Source organism: Salarias fasciatus, chromosome 22 (genome assembly GCF_902148845.1).
Source record: "Salarias fasciatus chromosome 22, fSalaFa1.1, whole genome shotgun sequence".
NCBI lineage: Eukaryota > Metazoa > Chordata > Actinopteri > Blenniiformes > Blenniidae > Salarias > Salarias fasciatus.
The window spans coordinates 7,569,928-7,587,024 of NC_043765.1; the positions used below are offsets into that span (position 1 = coordinate 7,569,928).

General features: G+C 44.6%; 2 protein-coding genes across 8 annotated transcripts; one reads left to right on the plus strand and one right to left on the minus strand.

Annotated features, from left to right (window-relative positions):
• The first annotated feature begins 865 nt into the window (after positions 1 to 865).
• On the plus strand, positions 866 to 5,890 carry zbtb22a (zinc finger and BTB domain containing 22a). 3 transcript variants are annotated; one of them, XM_030120873.1, is made up of 5 exons: positions 866 to 1,080; positions 1,403 to 1,405; positions 2,750 to 2,968; positions 3,161 to 3,890; positions 4,088 to 5,890. In XM_030120873.1, exons 3-5 carry the CDS (start codon positions 2,762 to 2,764, stop codon positions 5,209 to 5,211), a joined length of 2,061 nt encoding a protein of 686 aa, XP_029976733.1. In that variant the 5' UTR covers positions 866 to 1,080; positions 1,403 to 1,405; positions 2,750 to 2,761; the 3' UTR covers positions 5,212 to 5,890. The 3 variants fall into 3 exon arrangements, with proteins under 3 accessions (XP_029976733.1, XP_029976732.1, XP_029976734.1); XM_030120872.1 differs by lacking the exon at positions 1,403 to 1,405; XM_030120874.1 differs by lacking the exon at positions 1,403 to 1,405 and having other exon boundaries at positions 4,091 to 5,890.
• Positions 5,891 to 8,560: 2,670 nt separating this feature from the next.
• Positions 8,561 to 14,543, minus strand: mbpa (myelin basic protein a). 5 transcript variants are annotated; one of them, XM_030120904.1, is made up of 7 exons: positions 14,299 to 14,543; positions 12,526 to 12,621; positions 11,978 to 12,004; positions 10,737 to 10,757; positions 9,428 to 9,511; positions 9,297 to 9,317; positions 8,856 to 8,951 (listed from the first exon to the last, which is right to left on the minus strand). In XM_030120904.1, the coding sequence occupies exons 1-6, from the start codon at positions 14,416 to 14,418 to the stop codon at positions 9,315 to 9,317; spliced, it is 351 nt and encodes a 116-aa protein (XP_029976764.1). In that variant the 5' UTR covers positions 14,419 to 14,543; the 3' UTR covers positions 8,856 to 8,951; positions 9,297 to 9,314. The 5 variants fall into 5 exon arrangements, with proteins under 5 accessions (XP_029976765.1, XP_029976761.1, XP_029976762.1 ...); XM_030120905.1 differs by lacking the exon at positions 10,737 to 10,757 and having other exon boundaries at positions 8,561 to 8,951; XM_030120901.1 differs by lacking the exon at positions 9,297 to 9,317 and having other exon boundaries at positions 8,561 to 8,951.
• Between the last annotated feature and the right edge of the window lie 2,554 nt (positions 14,544 to 17,097).

Below are 17,097 nucleotides of genomic sequence, written 5' to 3' on the forward strand. Positions count from 1 at the left end.
TCATAAATACATCATTACAGTGGACCTCAAGTCTTCAAACAGTCACAGACAAAATTCCCCAGACATTTAAACACATCTTGGTAAAATGAGCAGGAGCAATCACTTATTGATGTTGTTTATTGTCTGTTAAATCCAATCGATCCATTACTCATGCTTACATTTGAGTTTAGATTCCCTTTACAATAATGGGTGGCAACTTCCAACAGTGATTGGTATTCCTTAGAACCAATGAGAATTGGGGAAAAATTGAGTAGCCAATCAGATTGCCAGATGAATTAAGCCCCGCCGCTGAGATGGCGGAACCAAAACAATGTGGTTTATATACGTTTTCGCTTACAGCAGAAACGGACACTTTTGTCTTATCGAACACTTTCGACAAGTGTGTTTCAAACCGAAAAGCTCCGGACTTCACTGTTTTGCATTCTGTTTGCTTTCACGGTGATCGAGGGGGTCTTCTGTGTGACAGTACTTCACGTTTCTGTGGCAAGCGGAAGAAGAAGTAGTTCCTCGTGTGCAAATGAGATCATGTCTTTAATTTAGCAGCTTTCCTATGATTAAAAATATATGGAGCTCTATGAATGTACGCAATTTCATAAAAGTCACACGGATTCACTCATAAATAGACACAATTCCCTCCCAGATGTATCGATGTTTTTGTTGCATCCATCTGCACATCACTTGCGGATGACACTGATGACACCTTTCCATCAGTACAGTTGTACACGCACAGACCAATCAATAACTTTTCATTAAAATTACCACAGTGATATAGTTGTGTTTGTATGTTAATCTTGTAGCTGACGCAGCCCAATTAATGCTTACAGTGTGAAGTGGTTTCGTAACTAATGAAAAGCAAACACCCACTCGGCGTGTCACAGTGCTGCTGCTGTGCCGATATGGCTGCTAGCTAGCATCCGATACGCCTACGGGCAGGCTGCTGTTAGCCTCAATTAGCTTCATTTTTTTATATTTTGGCAACATACAAATGTGACGGTACTTTGCATTTGGGGTCCAAACTCTGACAGGTCCAGACAGTCTACGGTTTTCAATGTAAAACGGTCAACACGCCGACAACCGACGGTAAAGTACCTGAAAAGCTAACCTCATCTGGGCTAACTAGCTAACGAAGCTGTACGCATCTATTTTCATTTGAGGCAAACAGACCAAAAATTGGAAGTCAACCAAATATTCAGCGCAGTTTTTTATTCTTTGTTTAATCACTGTCCTTAACACGAACTCTTTTGTTTGACTGCCTGTGCCTCGTAGCGTGGGAAGCTAATGTTAGCGTAGCTCTATGGATGTGTTTTGGTTAAATTATCTTCAGATCCAACCCACGAAAGTCAATAATCAGTCTTTCTCCCTTCATTTGTTTTTGCACGAGTGGGGAGGATACTTTCTTTAGATTGTATCTGTGTCCTTGTTCTCACCGTGCAAGCACCGAGCTTAAACGTAATCTGCAGCTGTTTGTGTGCAGCTGTGATATTAGAAAGCTTATCTCTAAAACCTTCCAGTCATTGATTTGGTCAAATCAGTGACTACCAAATAAAATTTTGGTAATTCTTTTTCAGACAGTTACATTTTTAGCCTGGCGTCACTGACTTCCTGCTGAAGTCCGTTTTAGGGGAATCACCTTGTTCCAGCTGCAAATATTTCATAGGAAACCGGGCTGATGACAGCGCAGCCTCATAGAACATTAAATTGGTGGTTTCAAAGGCACATTTGAGCCAATGATCATTTGAGATCACTGTAGGTAAGATTAGATGTTCCTCCATAGCAAGGAAATTCCAGATGTTGCAGAAGCAAGGAGAGGGTACAGAGGCAGGAAGTAAGCAAAACTACATAAACTCAACGTTGTAAAACAAAGACATGGGACAATAAATCAGGCTGTTCTTGTGTGACTACTTGGAGCTGCAGTCATATATAGTTGGTTTACAGTTAGTTTCATTGCTTATCTCAATAAGGTTGTTTAGATAATGTGATTGTAAAGACACAATATTTATAAGCAGATTGCGTTTTTTTAAAAATGATTGCACAAAAGCCGAGTATTAATTTCCACCAGCTCATTGAATTTACTGCTGCAAAGACGGGAAGCATGTCATTATCAGAACATCATTGTTGTTCCATGTAATTGGCTTTAAAAGAAGAAATAATTGCTTTTTCAGTCAAGTGGTGCATTTCTGCTGATATGACAGGTAGAATTAAACTTCATTTACGTTTCATACTTGAAAATTAAATTAGATGAAATTTGCACCTTGTTGCCTCATATACTACATTTGCCATTATCATATGAAAAGACAGTAATGTGTGGATTCCAGTTTAAGCAGCAGAAAATCATTTGACCAAGAGAAGTCCAGCATTAAACATGTGTTATTATCCCATTGTATTTGTTCTTGGACTTTTTGTTTTCAGTCAAAGTATAATTAAAACAACTGAAAGTAAAGATAAATCTGAATGTAATCTGCCTTCCCCCAACATGAACCTTCACATCTAGCAATTTTTTTTTTACCTTCAGCAGACTCGCAGAATCATTTAATATGAGTACTTTGACGAGTTAAAACCTCTCTTTTTCAGTTTTAAAGTTGTCTTTTGCTTGTTTTGCAAAGATACAGAGATTTCAATGCATTCCTTTGATTCATCGGACGTGGTGTACCCACTGATTCTTCATCATGGCCAACGTTTTACTCTCAGCCTCCTAGTTAACAGTGAGAAAAATGCATCTCTGATGGTCAGTTTTTGTTCTGGTTTGCAGTTTTGTGTGGCCATGGATTCGACCTGCAGCGCCTCGGCGCCTGCGGCTGGTTTAACGGTGCAGGTGTGTTTTCCTGGTGCTCGGGCTGCAGTCCTGGATAATTTGAACCGGCAGAGGGAGGAAGGCAGGCTGTGCGATCTCTCCATCCAGGTGCAGGGTCAGGTGTTTAAAGCCCACCGCTGTGTCCTGGCTGCATCCTCTCCGTATTTCCACGACCAGGCAAGTCATGTAAATGTATTTATGCACTTATCTGAGGCTCATTTGACTGTAAATGACATTGACTTTTTGTTTAAATCACCCAAAAGTTGTCTTTTTAGTTCTGTTGCCCCCTCTCAGTATCTGGTTATGTGATCCAGATGTGTAGTGAATGGGGTTTGATCAGGCCCTGAATTTGTTCCTGTCTGTCTGCAGGTGCTGCTGAAGAACGTCACCACCGTCTCGCTCCCCTCGGTCATGGACCCAGTGGCCTTCGAGAGCGTCCTGAGCTCTGCCTACACGGGCCAGCTGAGCATCGTGCACGATGACATCGTGAACTATGTGACGGTGGCCAGTTTCCTTCAGATGTGGCACATTGTGGACAAATGCACGGAGATCCTGAAGAGGCCCCGGGCCTCGGCAGAGGTCGTCCCGGGCGAGGCGGTGGCGGCAGCGGCGGCGGCGGCTCATCCCGGCACCGCCTCCCAGCAGCAGTCGCCGAGCAGCACCGAGTGCTTATACGTAGAGAAGGAGGGGAGAAAGAAAGAGAGGAGGCCTGACGCCTTGCCTCCTCTCGCCACGTGGAGACGCCCGCAGCAGTTTCCCAGATGGGGGCGTCCGCGCCCGTCGTCAGCCCAGCATTCGGCCGAGCCCCACCTGGACGCCCTCCCCGGCTACGCGGAGAGTGAATGCGCCAGCTGTGAGGAAACATGGGTGTCCAGCCATGCTAAGACCGGCCATGATGGACATGGGCCCAGCAGCAGGAGTCACGGCGGGGCACTGGGCGGAGACGCGCTGAAGCAGAAAGTCCGGTTTCAGCAGCGAGCCGCACCGCTGTCCAGCGATCATCGACTGAGGAGCGAGAAGAGAGAAATCGAGGCGGATGAAGGAGTGGGAGAGCAGGCAGCAGCCAAGAAGGAAGACTTCTCACAAATGACCCACTGTGGTAAGATACTTGTCAATCTGCAGAACTAAAAAAATCCATTTTTTTCAGATTTTCTTTGCCTCAAAACTTTTCATTACAGCAAGTGTTGCTTTCATGCAATTAATCATTGTTGCGCTCAGAATTCAAGAATGAGTTCAGAAGTAGTGCCATCGTCATGACTGCATGTACCTGTGTGCGATTTGACGTATTTCTTCCAGCAGACTTCCATCCAAATGACAGTGGAGAGGCGGCCGATGCCTCAGAAAGGCCGAATGTGGAGGCGATGAAGGAGGAGAAGATGCAGCGAGACTTGGCGGGCGGCAACCCGTCCTCTGACCCGCCTGGTGTTCACAGCTGCCCGACGGGCGAGGGGGCTCCCGGCCCCTCGTGTTCGGTGGCAGGCCGGCCGCAGTGGCAGCCGGGCTCCTGGCCTCAGCCGGAGCAGAGGCAGCAGCAGGAGGGGGAGGGCGGCAGCTGCAGCAAAGACGAGGATGATGAAGAGGAGGAGGAGGAGGACGTGGACTTCGAGTGTTTCACGGCGGCGACGTGCAGCAGGGACACGTACGATGAGATCGAGGACGGCACGGGGCAGGTTTCCCAGAGGCCCCTGGTGCCGGTGTCCCCCGACTTCACCATGGCGGGCTCGGAGGTGAACTGGCCGTCCACCAGCACGGCGCAGGGCGGCTCCCTGACCCCCACCTCCAGTCGCCACCTGTCCCCATCGTCCGCCGCTTTTCCGCCACCGCCTTCGTCTCCCACCCCGTCTTCGTCGTCGTCGGTGACGCTCGCCGGGGCGCCCTACACGGGGAAAGTCCACTTCTGCCACTGCGGCAAAGCGTACACGCTCAAGAGCATGCGCGACCGACACGTGAAGATGCAGCACCTCAACCTGCGGCCGTTCGGCTGCCCCGTCTGCACAAAGTCCTTCAAAATGAAGCACCACCTCACCAAGCACCTGAAAACCCACGGAGGGCTGCGGCCGTACGAGTGCAACCTGTGCGGGAAGAAGGTGGTCTGGAGGGACAGCTTCCTGAGGCACCAGGCCCGGTGCGAGCGCCTCGCCTCCAGCTCCTCGGCCAACGGCAGCGGCGCCGGCGCGGCGACGGCAGACGTGGACGACGGCTACGGCTACGGCTTCGACGAGGGCGAAACGTTTCTGCCGACGGGGGGACAGGTGAAAGTGGAGGAGGTGGACTTTCACCGGGACATGGAAGACGGGATGGGCGGGCTGCTGGGAAACGTGTCTGGCATCGTGGATGAACTGGGACCCCAAACACAAAATCTGGATTCTAGCGGTCATATTTTTAAAGAGGAAGCTCATGAGAGCTTCAGTGGAAATTAAACGTAGACGTGAAAACACAACTACAACACTAACTACGTCCTTAGGTACACTTGTTCAAATGCTCAATACTGCAAGTAGCCAATCAGCCACAGACCTGTGAACAGGATTACCCAGAATGCAACAAACTCCATCCATCACAGATGTTTTTCTTTGAACTTGACAGAGACTCACCGGACTCAAAATGCCTCTGCAGTCACCAGATTTCAGCTGATTCGGGATACAGTGGAAGAGGAGATTCATATCATCGATGTTCATGAACTGCAGCAAAAGTGCGTCACATCGAATATGCATCAAAACCTGTGTGGAACCGTTCTAACGGACAATGACTGAAGAGTCTGAAATCCTTACGGGCTGTTTGGAGCAGGTGAATCAGTTTTCATCCCCGTTTTGTGCATTTTTACGGTTGTGTTTGAAAACAGGACGGTCATACTGTGTAAGTGACAAGTTCAGTGGCTCCACTGAGGCTTGGTTCCTGTTAATGATCTGATTCATTGTACCAAGCTGTGTTGTGAATGTACTTTTTAAAAGAGCATCGAGTTCATTTGCATTTTGCACATAAAGTATTTGCAATTGATCTGCAAAGGAAAAAAACTAAGTGCAAAAATCCTATTGTGCCATGTTGATGTGTTTTCACACTGTTCAAAAAACACTTGATAATAAAGTTTTTTTTTCTCTTTGATTGGTTCTGGAATGTTGTGCACGTTTTAACGTCGTCTTTTCTTAAAATATTGGGATACTCCATTCGACACATTCCAGGAGCATTCTAGAACCCTGAAGCACCTCTGGAAGAATAAGCCTTTCTGAAAATGGGCTCATTTGGAACTTTTTGTTAATATTAAGGCTCCTGATGCAAGATTTGGGGATTTTTGGAGCACAGACTGGTTTTGACACACTGTAGGATTTTCTAGGATACTTATTTTAGTTTGAAACATTGTAGAAGACTTTAACACCTTTTGAAACAACGTATTTGAAAAGTTCCATAAAAGCTCAAACGTGAAGAAGGTTATGAGTATGAACCGCTTTAAAACATTGTGGAACAATTATTTATTTTTTTTTATTTGGAGCAATGCAAGGCTTAATTTTAAAACATAAAACATTGAGGATTATTTTCAAATATGGTGTGGCATTCAAGAACACACAGGTTATTTTAAAATGTGTGCCATCCTGATACACTGGCTTCTATGAAAACATGAATTATTCTCAAAATCAACACATTTTAAAATATCAGTGTTCTGCAAATAGGGTTTCAAAATAAAGCAGTATGGAGCATTTCAATGTCAATCATTTGGAACATAAGAATGAACAGCGGCCAGTCATCTCACTGGTAAACCTGAGAGAAACAATCCCTGGATAATTTGGCGAACTGAATCAGACGCATCAGTAGGTACTGTACACCAAAAAACATGGATTCATTTTTCAAACTGCTGCTTCCACAAGAGGTCTCTAGCTGCACACGGCTGCCGCTCCTGCCGAAAGCTTCGGCCTCTATTAAACCTGTAAACATCCTGCAACTCCAAACACAGTCATCTGTCAAATGAGCCTGCTGTTAAATGTATTCAGGCGCATTCAGAAGGGGACAACCTATAGCGAGTTTCATTTCAATGGCAGGCATGAGGTCGTGACAATCACAGAGCAAAGCCTGCCGACAGAACAATATAGAGGAAATGCACTGCTGATATTATTTCCCTTTAAAATAATCTAATGAGAGCAAAAGTTTCGCTTATATAACAGGCTGCCTATTTTCAGAATGAGCATTTCAGCTTATTGTCGTGCATTTCTGTGAGAGTATACTTTCACATCTGACGTGTTTGCCGACCATCAGTGCAAAGGGGAGCTGTAGGAAAACGCAGAGGATCGATTATGAAGTGACCAAATAAATTGTGCGGTCGTTTGATGTCAATTATGAGCCACTGAGCCAATCGCTGCAACATTTAATGAAGCCCAGAGATCTGTGTTTGACGCGCCGACACTTGTTAGGCCGTTGCCCTTGACAGGTTTGATCCCAGCATTGTTTTTAATGATGAGAACCTCTGTTTTTCCCACTTGTGAGTATCGACTGGGCAGGCTTAATGAGAATGACTCATCCCTGCTTTGTGTTGGATAAGACGCAGGACAAAATGTGCTGCTTAATGCAGTTAAGATCTCGGTCGGGTCTGTAAGTGATATTAGGATTATTGTCCGAGGTGGATGATTGGCCTCATGAGAATCTCTCAGGGATGCATGAGAGCAGAAGATAATGCTTCCTTTTCTGTACATTGTAGAGTTGCTCATTCAGCCTTGAAGCTTTTCAAGGCACCGTTTTTATCGCCATGGTGACAAAACCCAAGGCCGAATAAAATGATTATATATTTTTCAAAAAGAAATTCCATACACTCTCCTGTAATTGATCCTGGTTTTGATACAAGCAGTTACTTGGAATCGCCTGATGACAAGGAAGCCCACTCACAGCCACAAGGTGACACAACTACACCTATTCTGCAACTTTATTTCTAGTTATTGTCCAGTACTGTCAACAGCAGTTTAAAATATAGAGGAATAATGACAAGAGCATGATCAGGGTTTAAGACATTTAATAGATTTTGACTGAGAGGAGACTAAAAGGTGTTTATTATCGGTTAAGATTCAAACCGAGAATCTCACATTAGGAGGAAGCTGTTTCTGTGGCACCACAAACCAACCGTCCAGATCTTTACAGGGTTTTGGACTCTTCAGTTACAGTGAACATACAGAGAGATCGTGCACGGATGAGAATGGCAGTGCGATTTATTTATTATGAACGTAACAAAAAAAGGACTAATCGCGCCTCTGAACGTCTGAATCCAACAACGTGCTCCTCGTCCCACCTGCTATCTCCACCTTTAACCTCTGAACCACTTACAGCGTAGCCGTCGACTAAAATAAACCGCTTCTGTCATCCTCTGAAGAAAACACCTTTAACACGAAAACTCAATTTAACATGCAAACAGATAATATGTAACAAATAAGATGGAAAAAGCCACGGAAAAAAGTTTTAGGAGACTTTCCAGTAAACTAACAGTGCATTGAAAAGGGCTTTTTATTTTTTAAAACTGTACATGTTTGTTACTTATATATATATATAATCTAACTAAAACACTTACATAGAAATACCGTGGGAGTCCATACTTCTCATGCAGGCTTCCAGTTAGATTTCCCGTGCGACATACTCAAGCAGAAACAAGACCACTCTGTGTCGATTTCGCACATTTAACAGAAACAACAAGGTTGGTTTGGCGTGTGAGTCGTGTTTTTTTTAGGCGCGGTCCACAATGCATCACTCAGGTACAAAAAAAATGCAGACGACGGTGGACAAATATAAAAACCTCAGACAGCTGACACTAGCACCATCAGACAAAGATGATTTTTACAGTCAGAAACTCAACTAAAGCACGGTTAAACCTTTTTTTTTTTTCTTTTAAATATAAGTGATTGAGTCTTTATAAGTAGGATTAGAAATAAAGCTGCTAAGAAAACCACTGACAGGCCTGAAGAGTGGATTTAATTCAATGTGACTGACTGTGTCTCTGTCTGGAGGCGAAGGAGGCTCGTGTTAGTGGGTTAGCTTTTCTTGAGGTTGTGAGTCCGCCTCTCGCAGATCTGCCTCTCCTCCTCTCTCTTCTTCTTCCGGTCCCATCGGTGTCGGGTGTGAGGTTCGGTCCTCGGTGGCGAGCTTAGAAGATGGTGCTCCAGCGTTTAGGGGGTGCGCGGGATTTTGGGTCCCCCTGGTGAGGAGGATAGCGGAGGATCACGTCACCAATGATCTAGAGATTATGTTGTTTTTACACTTGAGGACAGCTGATTGTCAGACACTTCACATTTACTGGGTTTCACAAAGAGTTTTATCCAAATTAACAATAAACCCCTCAAAAGGGCTGAGGTAGACGGCGTTTGCAGAAAAAAAAAAAAACATGAGTGCACAGGTTTACGTGTACTGTCAAAGCATAGACGATGTTCTTACGGCTGTTAGCTCATTATGATGACGGGTTGCTTTTGGATGATGTTGATGAGATTAAAAAAAGAAATGCTGAAGCTGGATTGATGAATCATTGCACTGTTCAGTTACTCACTGATCTCTGATGAGAGCGTCACTGGTGCGTTTAGGTAAACACAGACAGGAGATCATGTTCATGACGCTCAGTTTCACAGGCAGAAAGTGAAAAAAAATCAGAGGAGAGATGAGGTGAGTGTTTCGGCTCACCAGGTTGAAGATTCTGGACAGCGTGCTTTGGTCTCTGCGTCTCCTAACCGGCGACTTCGCGCTCTCGGCACGCGGCGACGAGGCCTACAAAAAGATGCTCTGTAAGCTCAGGATGGATTCCTGCAACCAAAGAGGCTGAAAACCAAATTCCACTCATTTGTCACTGTGTGACCTTCAGACAAAAGTTTAACTCGTTTTCCATCGATGGCCTGCTGTCTTTATGAGTTCAGACATGTTTGATGGTCAAGGTTTTGCTGTTGCTGGACAAAAAGCACATAACCACATATTATTAATGCCCAAATGTTTAATCTCTTTGTTTATCTCCCATTCGTATTAAATACATTATTCCCCCACTGGCATTTATTGTGTTTTGCTGCAAGCTGACATTCTCCTTGGTCCGTAAATGTAAACCGATGTGAGGAAAATAACAAAAAGCGCAGATATGTGGTTTCTCTGCAACAGCAGCAGTGCGAAGAGGAAATGTTGGATCTTTTGATCTGTTATTGTAAGAGTGACACATTAAAAGAAGAAACTGCTAAAGCATGACGGGAACGTCAGCCTTTAGGGGGAAAGAAGGTGGAAATCCAGAGGAAAGTGTCTGAGAACGGTGGGTGTGAGTGAATAATCTCAGTCAAGTGGCAGACAGACGGCTGTCCGGAGCTGCCGGACGGACGAGGAGACATGGAGGAGGCAGGAGGCCGACACAGAGGGATCGGTGAGTCATCTCCGACACAAAGGGGGTGAAGGTGTTACACAGAAAGCGAGGTGTGGGAGAGGAGGAGGCGGAGGTGGAGGTGGAGGACGGGGATGTGGGCCAAAGAGGTCCCCAGAGGAAGTGTTTACCGGCTGTGGTTCATGAATAGCCGAGCCGTTTCAAAGTCATCCAGAAGCAGAGAGTCGCTCTGGATCGAAGCAAAGAAGGGGAAGGAGTTGTAAGAATGAAAAATTTACTGATAAGCCAATAATGAACAAATCAGCCTCTTCTGATGATCAGTGAATAGACAGATAAGTTTTTTTTTCTGTTTGTGAACGGCTTGTAGTTGTAATTTGTTTTTCCCTTTCTGTGCCTGCATTAATATTCTGAACATGGCTCGACTCCACATTCCCGAATGTGAAAGGGAAATCTCTCCGAGAAAGGAAGGAGCGAAACACAAAGCGAGAAAGACGCAGGAGGAGAGCAAAGGTTAGGCGAGGGATGGACAAAGGACACGTGCTGAAGGAGCTCTCTCAGATCTGAATGGGATCACTGCGCGCTCGCAGGAAGGTACACTCTGCTTTTGTACGTTTCCAGAAAGACCACGTGACGTACCAAGCCCAAGACGTCTCTCCACTGCACATGAAAAAGAAACAGATCGTGACATGGTGAGATGAGATGTAGGGAAAATGTCACAGCCGCCTTCATATGGCTCACATTATGCAGACGAATATAGATTTATAACCATTATTTCTTCATGGGTGTTTGGTCTATTTTTGAACAAAGTGGAAAAACGATGGTGGGAAACATGAAGAGAAATCCTCCACGTTAATCCTGCATATTCTCAGTGTGAGCCACCCTCACACAACACGTAATCAACAGTCAGAAGACAGAATTAGACCAAAATTACCAAAGGTTTAAGTGACTTTGACGTTGATGGTCTCCAGAGGATCACTTATAATTCAGTGTCAGAGCTCTTATTGCACACATTAATGCATTTCTTAGATTTATGCCTTAATAATGTGTGAATTCTTTGAACTACAGCATTATTCAGCACTGATGATTTGATGAGAACCGACCCATTTGTATTTTGGGATCACATTCCTCAAATGTCACATTCCTCCTGTTTAATAAAGATAATAAAAGTAAAAACATTTCAGGGCATTGTTTCAAAAGGTCAATCATTTTCATTTAATGTCCCATCATTGCAGTGACACAGGATAACATGAGGTGGAGAATGAACCTAGTGTGTGAAGACAAATATACATAATATTAAACAAGACATATTTACGTGTATTTTCTGACAGACATTCGGGTTTATCAGGCCTCTTCTTTCCTGCTATTCTCTCTTAATTTACTCCTCTATCCCATTTGTTGTCATGTTTTTATTGGTTCTCCTAAATATCTTCAGTCTTTTAATGCCATCATTCATTCCTCTATAACCAAACTGTGAGCGTTTCACATGATTAGCTATGTTTTTGTTCCAGGGAGGGCTCGGTGTATGAAAACCCCTCGTTGCCTTGTTGTGTTGTTCAGATGTCATGTTGTGTTCGTCCTACAGAGGCCAGTAAAAAGGCTAAAAGATGCTTGGAAATCAAAGAGAATTGACCCATTGTGTTGCTTTGGGATGAGATTGCTTTGCTCTCAGAGTCTGATGCATTTGAGTGAGACTTTGATATCATGGGCCTCCACTGCCTCGTACTATTTCTTCAACCTTCATGTCTTCAAAACCAGTTTCTGCCCTCAAGAAATTCTTTTAGTTTGATTAACATTTAAAATCCAGAATGATTTTTTTTTCATCTGCCTTCATGTCTGCGGGGATCAACCAAACAAATACGGCGAAAAATGGGACTCACCCTGGATTTAGGACGAGGAGAAGAAACCTGAGGAACACCAAGCAACAACAATAACAAGAGGGTGACTGATTGTACAAAGCAAGACAAACACAACAGGCTAAGTAACTCCGGCTTCAAGTAAACAAGCGATGGAGGCCCTGATCGAAATTTCCTCTCAGTTCCTTGTGTTTGAAATCAGTATGTAAATGAAGAAGTCACGCAGCTCTGTAATGAGCGAGAGAGGAGAAACGCTTGAGCCTGCTGGTTCTGAAGCGCTGCCACGCCGCCAATGCCAAGAGACGGAGCCAAGAGAAAGCGGCGACGGTCCGCCTCCGACAATACAGCAGAAATGGGAGGAAATTGGTTTGTTCTAAACAGTGCGACTCGTGACACTTTCAGAGAAATACATGGAACTCAGATGAGCTCGGAGCGGATTAAAAAACCTGGCAGCCGTCCAGGATGTTAGGGCGATGCAACAGAAATGGCTTCATGCGTGTGGTTAACAGTATGTAAAGCGTGCATGGTGCATGATGGGATCTGGGCCGCGCGTTGAATCCAGGAAGACTCACAATGCTCCTGAAGAAATGCACCACAGCGTTTTCATTGGTCCGACGGCGGGAGGAGGACTGCTGGGGCGAGGCGGCCAGGTGACCCCGGAACGACCCCTGAGGGGATCAGCAGAGGTCAAGTCACGACATTTGTGTTTGAAACAGGATCAATAGATACAGCAGAAAATTAAACTAATGTAACTGGAATCAAATGGAGAGGTATATGGTGACATTACAGCGCTAAACACAGTTGGTTAGAGTTTCTATATTTCAAAAAGCTGGTCTCAGTACTGAAATAATGCCAGTAATTATGACTTTCATATATCAAAGGAGAAAATGAGGGGCTCTGAAGGTATAAACATGCACGTCGAATCAACGAAAAGCCACAGACAGAAGGGACGAGAGGCTGAAGGATGGAGACAGCATCTTCAGACGAATGTAATGTTTAGTTTTTTTCTCCTTTCTTCAAAATGAAGGCAGCACAGATTTTAAGACAACCTGACAGATGGGTTCATTCAGCTCTGTAATGGAAAACAGCGATTGCAAAATAGAAAGTTGCCTGTTCTCTCTAAGCAGTGTGTGATTTCTTTAAACTTCCCGCATTGTTCAAATGAAGCTAAAAAGACAGTTCTGATGAGCGCGGACTCGTGTCTTTTGTGTCTTTTCTATCACTGTGTTGTGTAACAAACGAAGTGGGGATGTGGCGCGCGAGATCCCAGATGCGGCATCCTTGCGCTGTTCCTACTTGAAAAACAGGATGAAAGCCGCCTGTTTGAGAGCGGATTCGACTCCTGAGGGCTCCTCCCATCACAGAGCTCTGAATCCCCCAGGCTGAAAGGGGCTTTGTCTGAGGTTTCTCTGTCAGTCGCTCGCAGTCAGGTCGGCCTCACAGGACTGAATGTACCTGCTCTGTAGAGCTGATCCGCTCCCACACTCAGACCTGCACACACCGGAGTCTATACATTCTGCTTCTTCCTGACTGAAAATAGAAGCCTGGCTGGAGCAAAAGGCTGACCGAAGCTTCCCAACAACTGAAACTACTGATGTGTTTTTTTATAAACGCACAAAACTGCAGCTCCCACACATCACAGTGCACAGCGGGGCATCTTCAAACATCCTGAGGATTTTTTTACCTCATTCAAGCTGAAATTATTACATTTTGAGAGATAGATTAGAGCAGTTGTTAGGAATTAAGTTAAATTAATTTAAAGGAAATTCTCAGCCCGACACCTTCATCTCTTTTTCCACACTTTTATATAAAAATCACGTGCAAAACTGCTGGCCGACTGCACAATTTAACTCAAAATCAACCAGTAATGACAATATTATCAATGCAATCACAAGTACCTTAGGAAAGTGACACATCAATCATTTCTTGAAAGCTTCTATTTTGATTTTTCCTTTGCAAATATTAAAGTTATCTTAATAAACGCTCAATCGTGACTGATGGAAATGGGGGAATTTCAAATAAAATTACATTATGCCAAATACAGTGACAAAATCATTATTAGTGCTTTAAATATGCTAAAGAACCAAATAACTCTCTTAAAAAAACCACATTGCAATTATTTGATATTGTGGTTTTATTTTCATTTAGTAATTCTTTTTTGTTATAATGGTCAGTAAATCGATACATTTACAAGCATCAAAATTCAGCTTCATGCCTGCAATATTTCATCCCTACTTATTCAAACCTATGATAATTATTTAGTTTACCTTTTTTAAATATTTATTTGAACCTTGAAGTCAAAGAAAGTCTAAAAAAAAAATAAAAAAAAAATCACAGATTCTCACCTTGCTCCTCTTCTTTTTGTCCCCTCCAAAGAATTTGCTAATCTGATCCATCAGGCCGGGGTTCTTCTTTTTCCTGCCCAGGCTGAAGGTGCCTTGCCCTGAGGTGCTCGCCGTGGCCATGCTCGCTGCTGCTGGGGTTCTCTGCCTGCTCGCTGGGTCCTGGTCTCACGCAGTCCAAAGCCCACAGTGCCAACACCCGACTCTGCCGCTCCTTCAGGGTGGTTTGCCAGGCCGCCTGACGCTCGGGTGGGCCGTCTTTGAAGGTGTCGTCCCCCCCGGCCCCCCGGGGACCATGGGACACGGGGAGGGCGAGGTTGGTAGGGGTCAGGGTGGTGAGGTCCACGTCTCTGGCTGCGCTCCAGACATTCTTCAGAGCTTCAGTGGCTGTGTCAGTCGCTGCCGCCCTCCGCATTGTTCCTCTCCCCATCTGCCTCACCCGGCCGCAGGGACAACAAGGGTTATCTCTGAGTCTGAACTCACACCCTGATGTAAAGCGGGCCCGGGCACTGAAGGCCCTTTGTCGCGGCGGCCTCATATATCTTCTTAATGCGCCGTGTTTAAACTGGACGTACAGTCACTCAGATTAACACACGGAGCGGCCCGGCAGAGGCCTGTGAACGCCGGCCAAGTATCTGTGTCTCCACAGTCATGGAGCTGAACCTGTGGTGACTTTGCACTTCTTGGTTTTTCTCACTTTTACTGGCTTCGGATCAGATCTGGTCCGACAGGCTGCAGCTTCATCTTTTATCTTCATAGTGTCCTTGGTATGGATGCAAGAGACCACATCACCAAAGCCCCACATCACCCCAACTATTTTCTCTACAGTGTTTTCATTTTATCCCATTTGTGTCTCGATATCCCTTTTTTTTTTTTTTTTTTACTCCTTTTTAGTCAGTAAACAGAGACAGTCACATTTACAAACCAACTAAATTCAATGCATATTTTTGGGACCGTGGTCGGAAATGACACTTTTTTCACTGTTGTGTAAGTTTGTAGTGTCGAGTTCAAGATTCTAATGATGTTTTGTCTCTGTACTTGTGATCTCTTCTGCGTGGTTCAGTGTAAATGAACACAGTTTTCATCCATACTGCACGTCTCATTGCGTTGACAACACTTTGAGGGGCCTGCGCGTGTTGTTTCACCCGGAGTGGCTACAGCCGCCGCCAAACAAAGCCGGATCTGTTGCACGGTGAGTTGTGTTAGAAAACACCCATGCCGCATCAGAATATTAATATTTTCGGAACAGACGTCTTTTTGTTTTGGCAGCTTCTCATTTCTAGAGTCAGATGTTAACATTTTGAGAAGGAATTGTGTTAAGCTGAAGGAGAGGTTTTCGAGGCTTTCTGAAGTGGAAGGGCTGCAGGAGAGGCTCGAGAAGTTAAAACCATCTGAAAAACAAAAGTGAATGCTGTTGACTTATTTAACATGTCTCCAACATGACGCCTATTTATTCTTTCATGCCGCCTTATTGGTCTTGGAGTCGTGACTTGCTGGAGCGGATCCCGTGTGACTACAACACACGCACGATACTACAAGAGTCAGCACTTGCAAAGTCTGCACAGAAAAGCCCTGAAACACTGAAATGAACAATAGATATTCCCAATGTGAGGTGGGAGTACTAACCACTACACCACTGCGGCCCTGGAGGAAGTGAACGGGATGAAATGAACAAATCACTGTGATGTGAGGGGAATGACTATTTTAAAAAGGCCATTATCAAGAAAACAAACAAGCTAAGAGAGAGAAAAATTGAGAAAAAAGCAATTATTAAAGCTCCTCCAGTTTATGGTGGATTGGCTTCCTGTTGCAATCCAATGAAATGCTGGTTAGATTTAGCAGGGATTTCAAATTGGCTGCATTATGTATCAGAGAGCGAGAGAGAGAGAGAGAGAGAGAGAGAGAGAGAGTGTGTGTGTGTGTGTGTCTGAGCCACATAAACCCAGCAACCTGTCCAAGGTGTATCCTGTCTCAGCTCTTAATCAGCTCCAGGGCCCCCATGAGGCCGTGCGCTTGATAAACTAGAAGACAGATGGATTAATTAGGCAGAACACGAGGTGAGATGGATAAAGATGGAAGACACATGAAGAGAAATCACTCTCAGTTTATTGTTCCTGCCAGGCTTCGAGGTGTGAAGGGGTTTCTGTGCTGCACACGCATGAATACACTTTTCATCTTATATTGAAGTGTGTGAATGTAAATATGGATATTGTGCTCTCTCCCAGATGTCTTCAGGTGTGGAGAAGCACCTTGGCAAAAGTCTGTGTAAGGAGCAAACAGCCGATTAGATTCTTTCTCTTTCTCACAGTTTAAATTTAAGGGCTTTTTCACTCGATTCGATGTGAGTCATGGTTTGAGATGACACTGTTGGAGGCCGTCAGCCTGAGGCACGACTGAAAATCCCATTGTGTGCTGTTTGTTCATCATGTCTGTGTAAACTTTGGGACTTTCTGGGGTGTTGATTCGAGATTCAGCCCCCGGCGGCGTCAGAAAGTACCCCATCATTCCCACTGTGTGGGGTAAATATTGGGATTAAAGGAATGATATAAAACCGCTGTCAGTCAAAAAAACAGGGCTTTCTCTTCAACAGTGCATCATATTTCTTTATTTGAGGCTGAACGCTCTGCAAAGTAAAAACAAATCAAAAAACTAATCATTTGAAAGCTGCTTGGGTGCAATAAAAAGTCTGAGATTATCATATGAACGATCTTTTATAACTTGTGTTGTTTACTGCCGAGCCCCCAGTTTTCATATCATCATCATTATTATTATATTAGGAGTCTCAAACAGAAGGGAATGAGC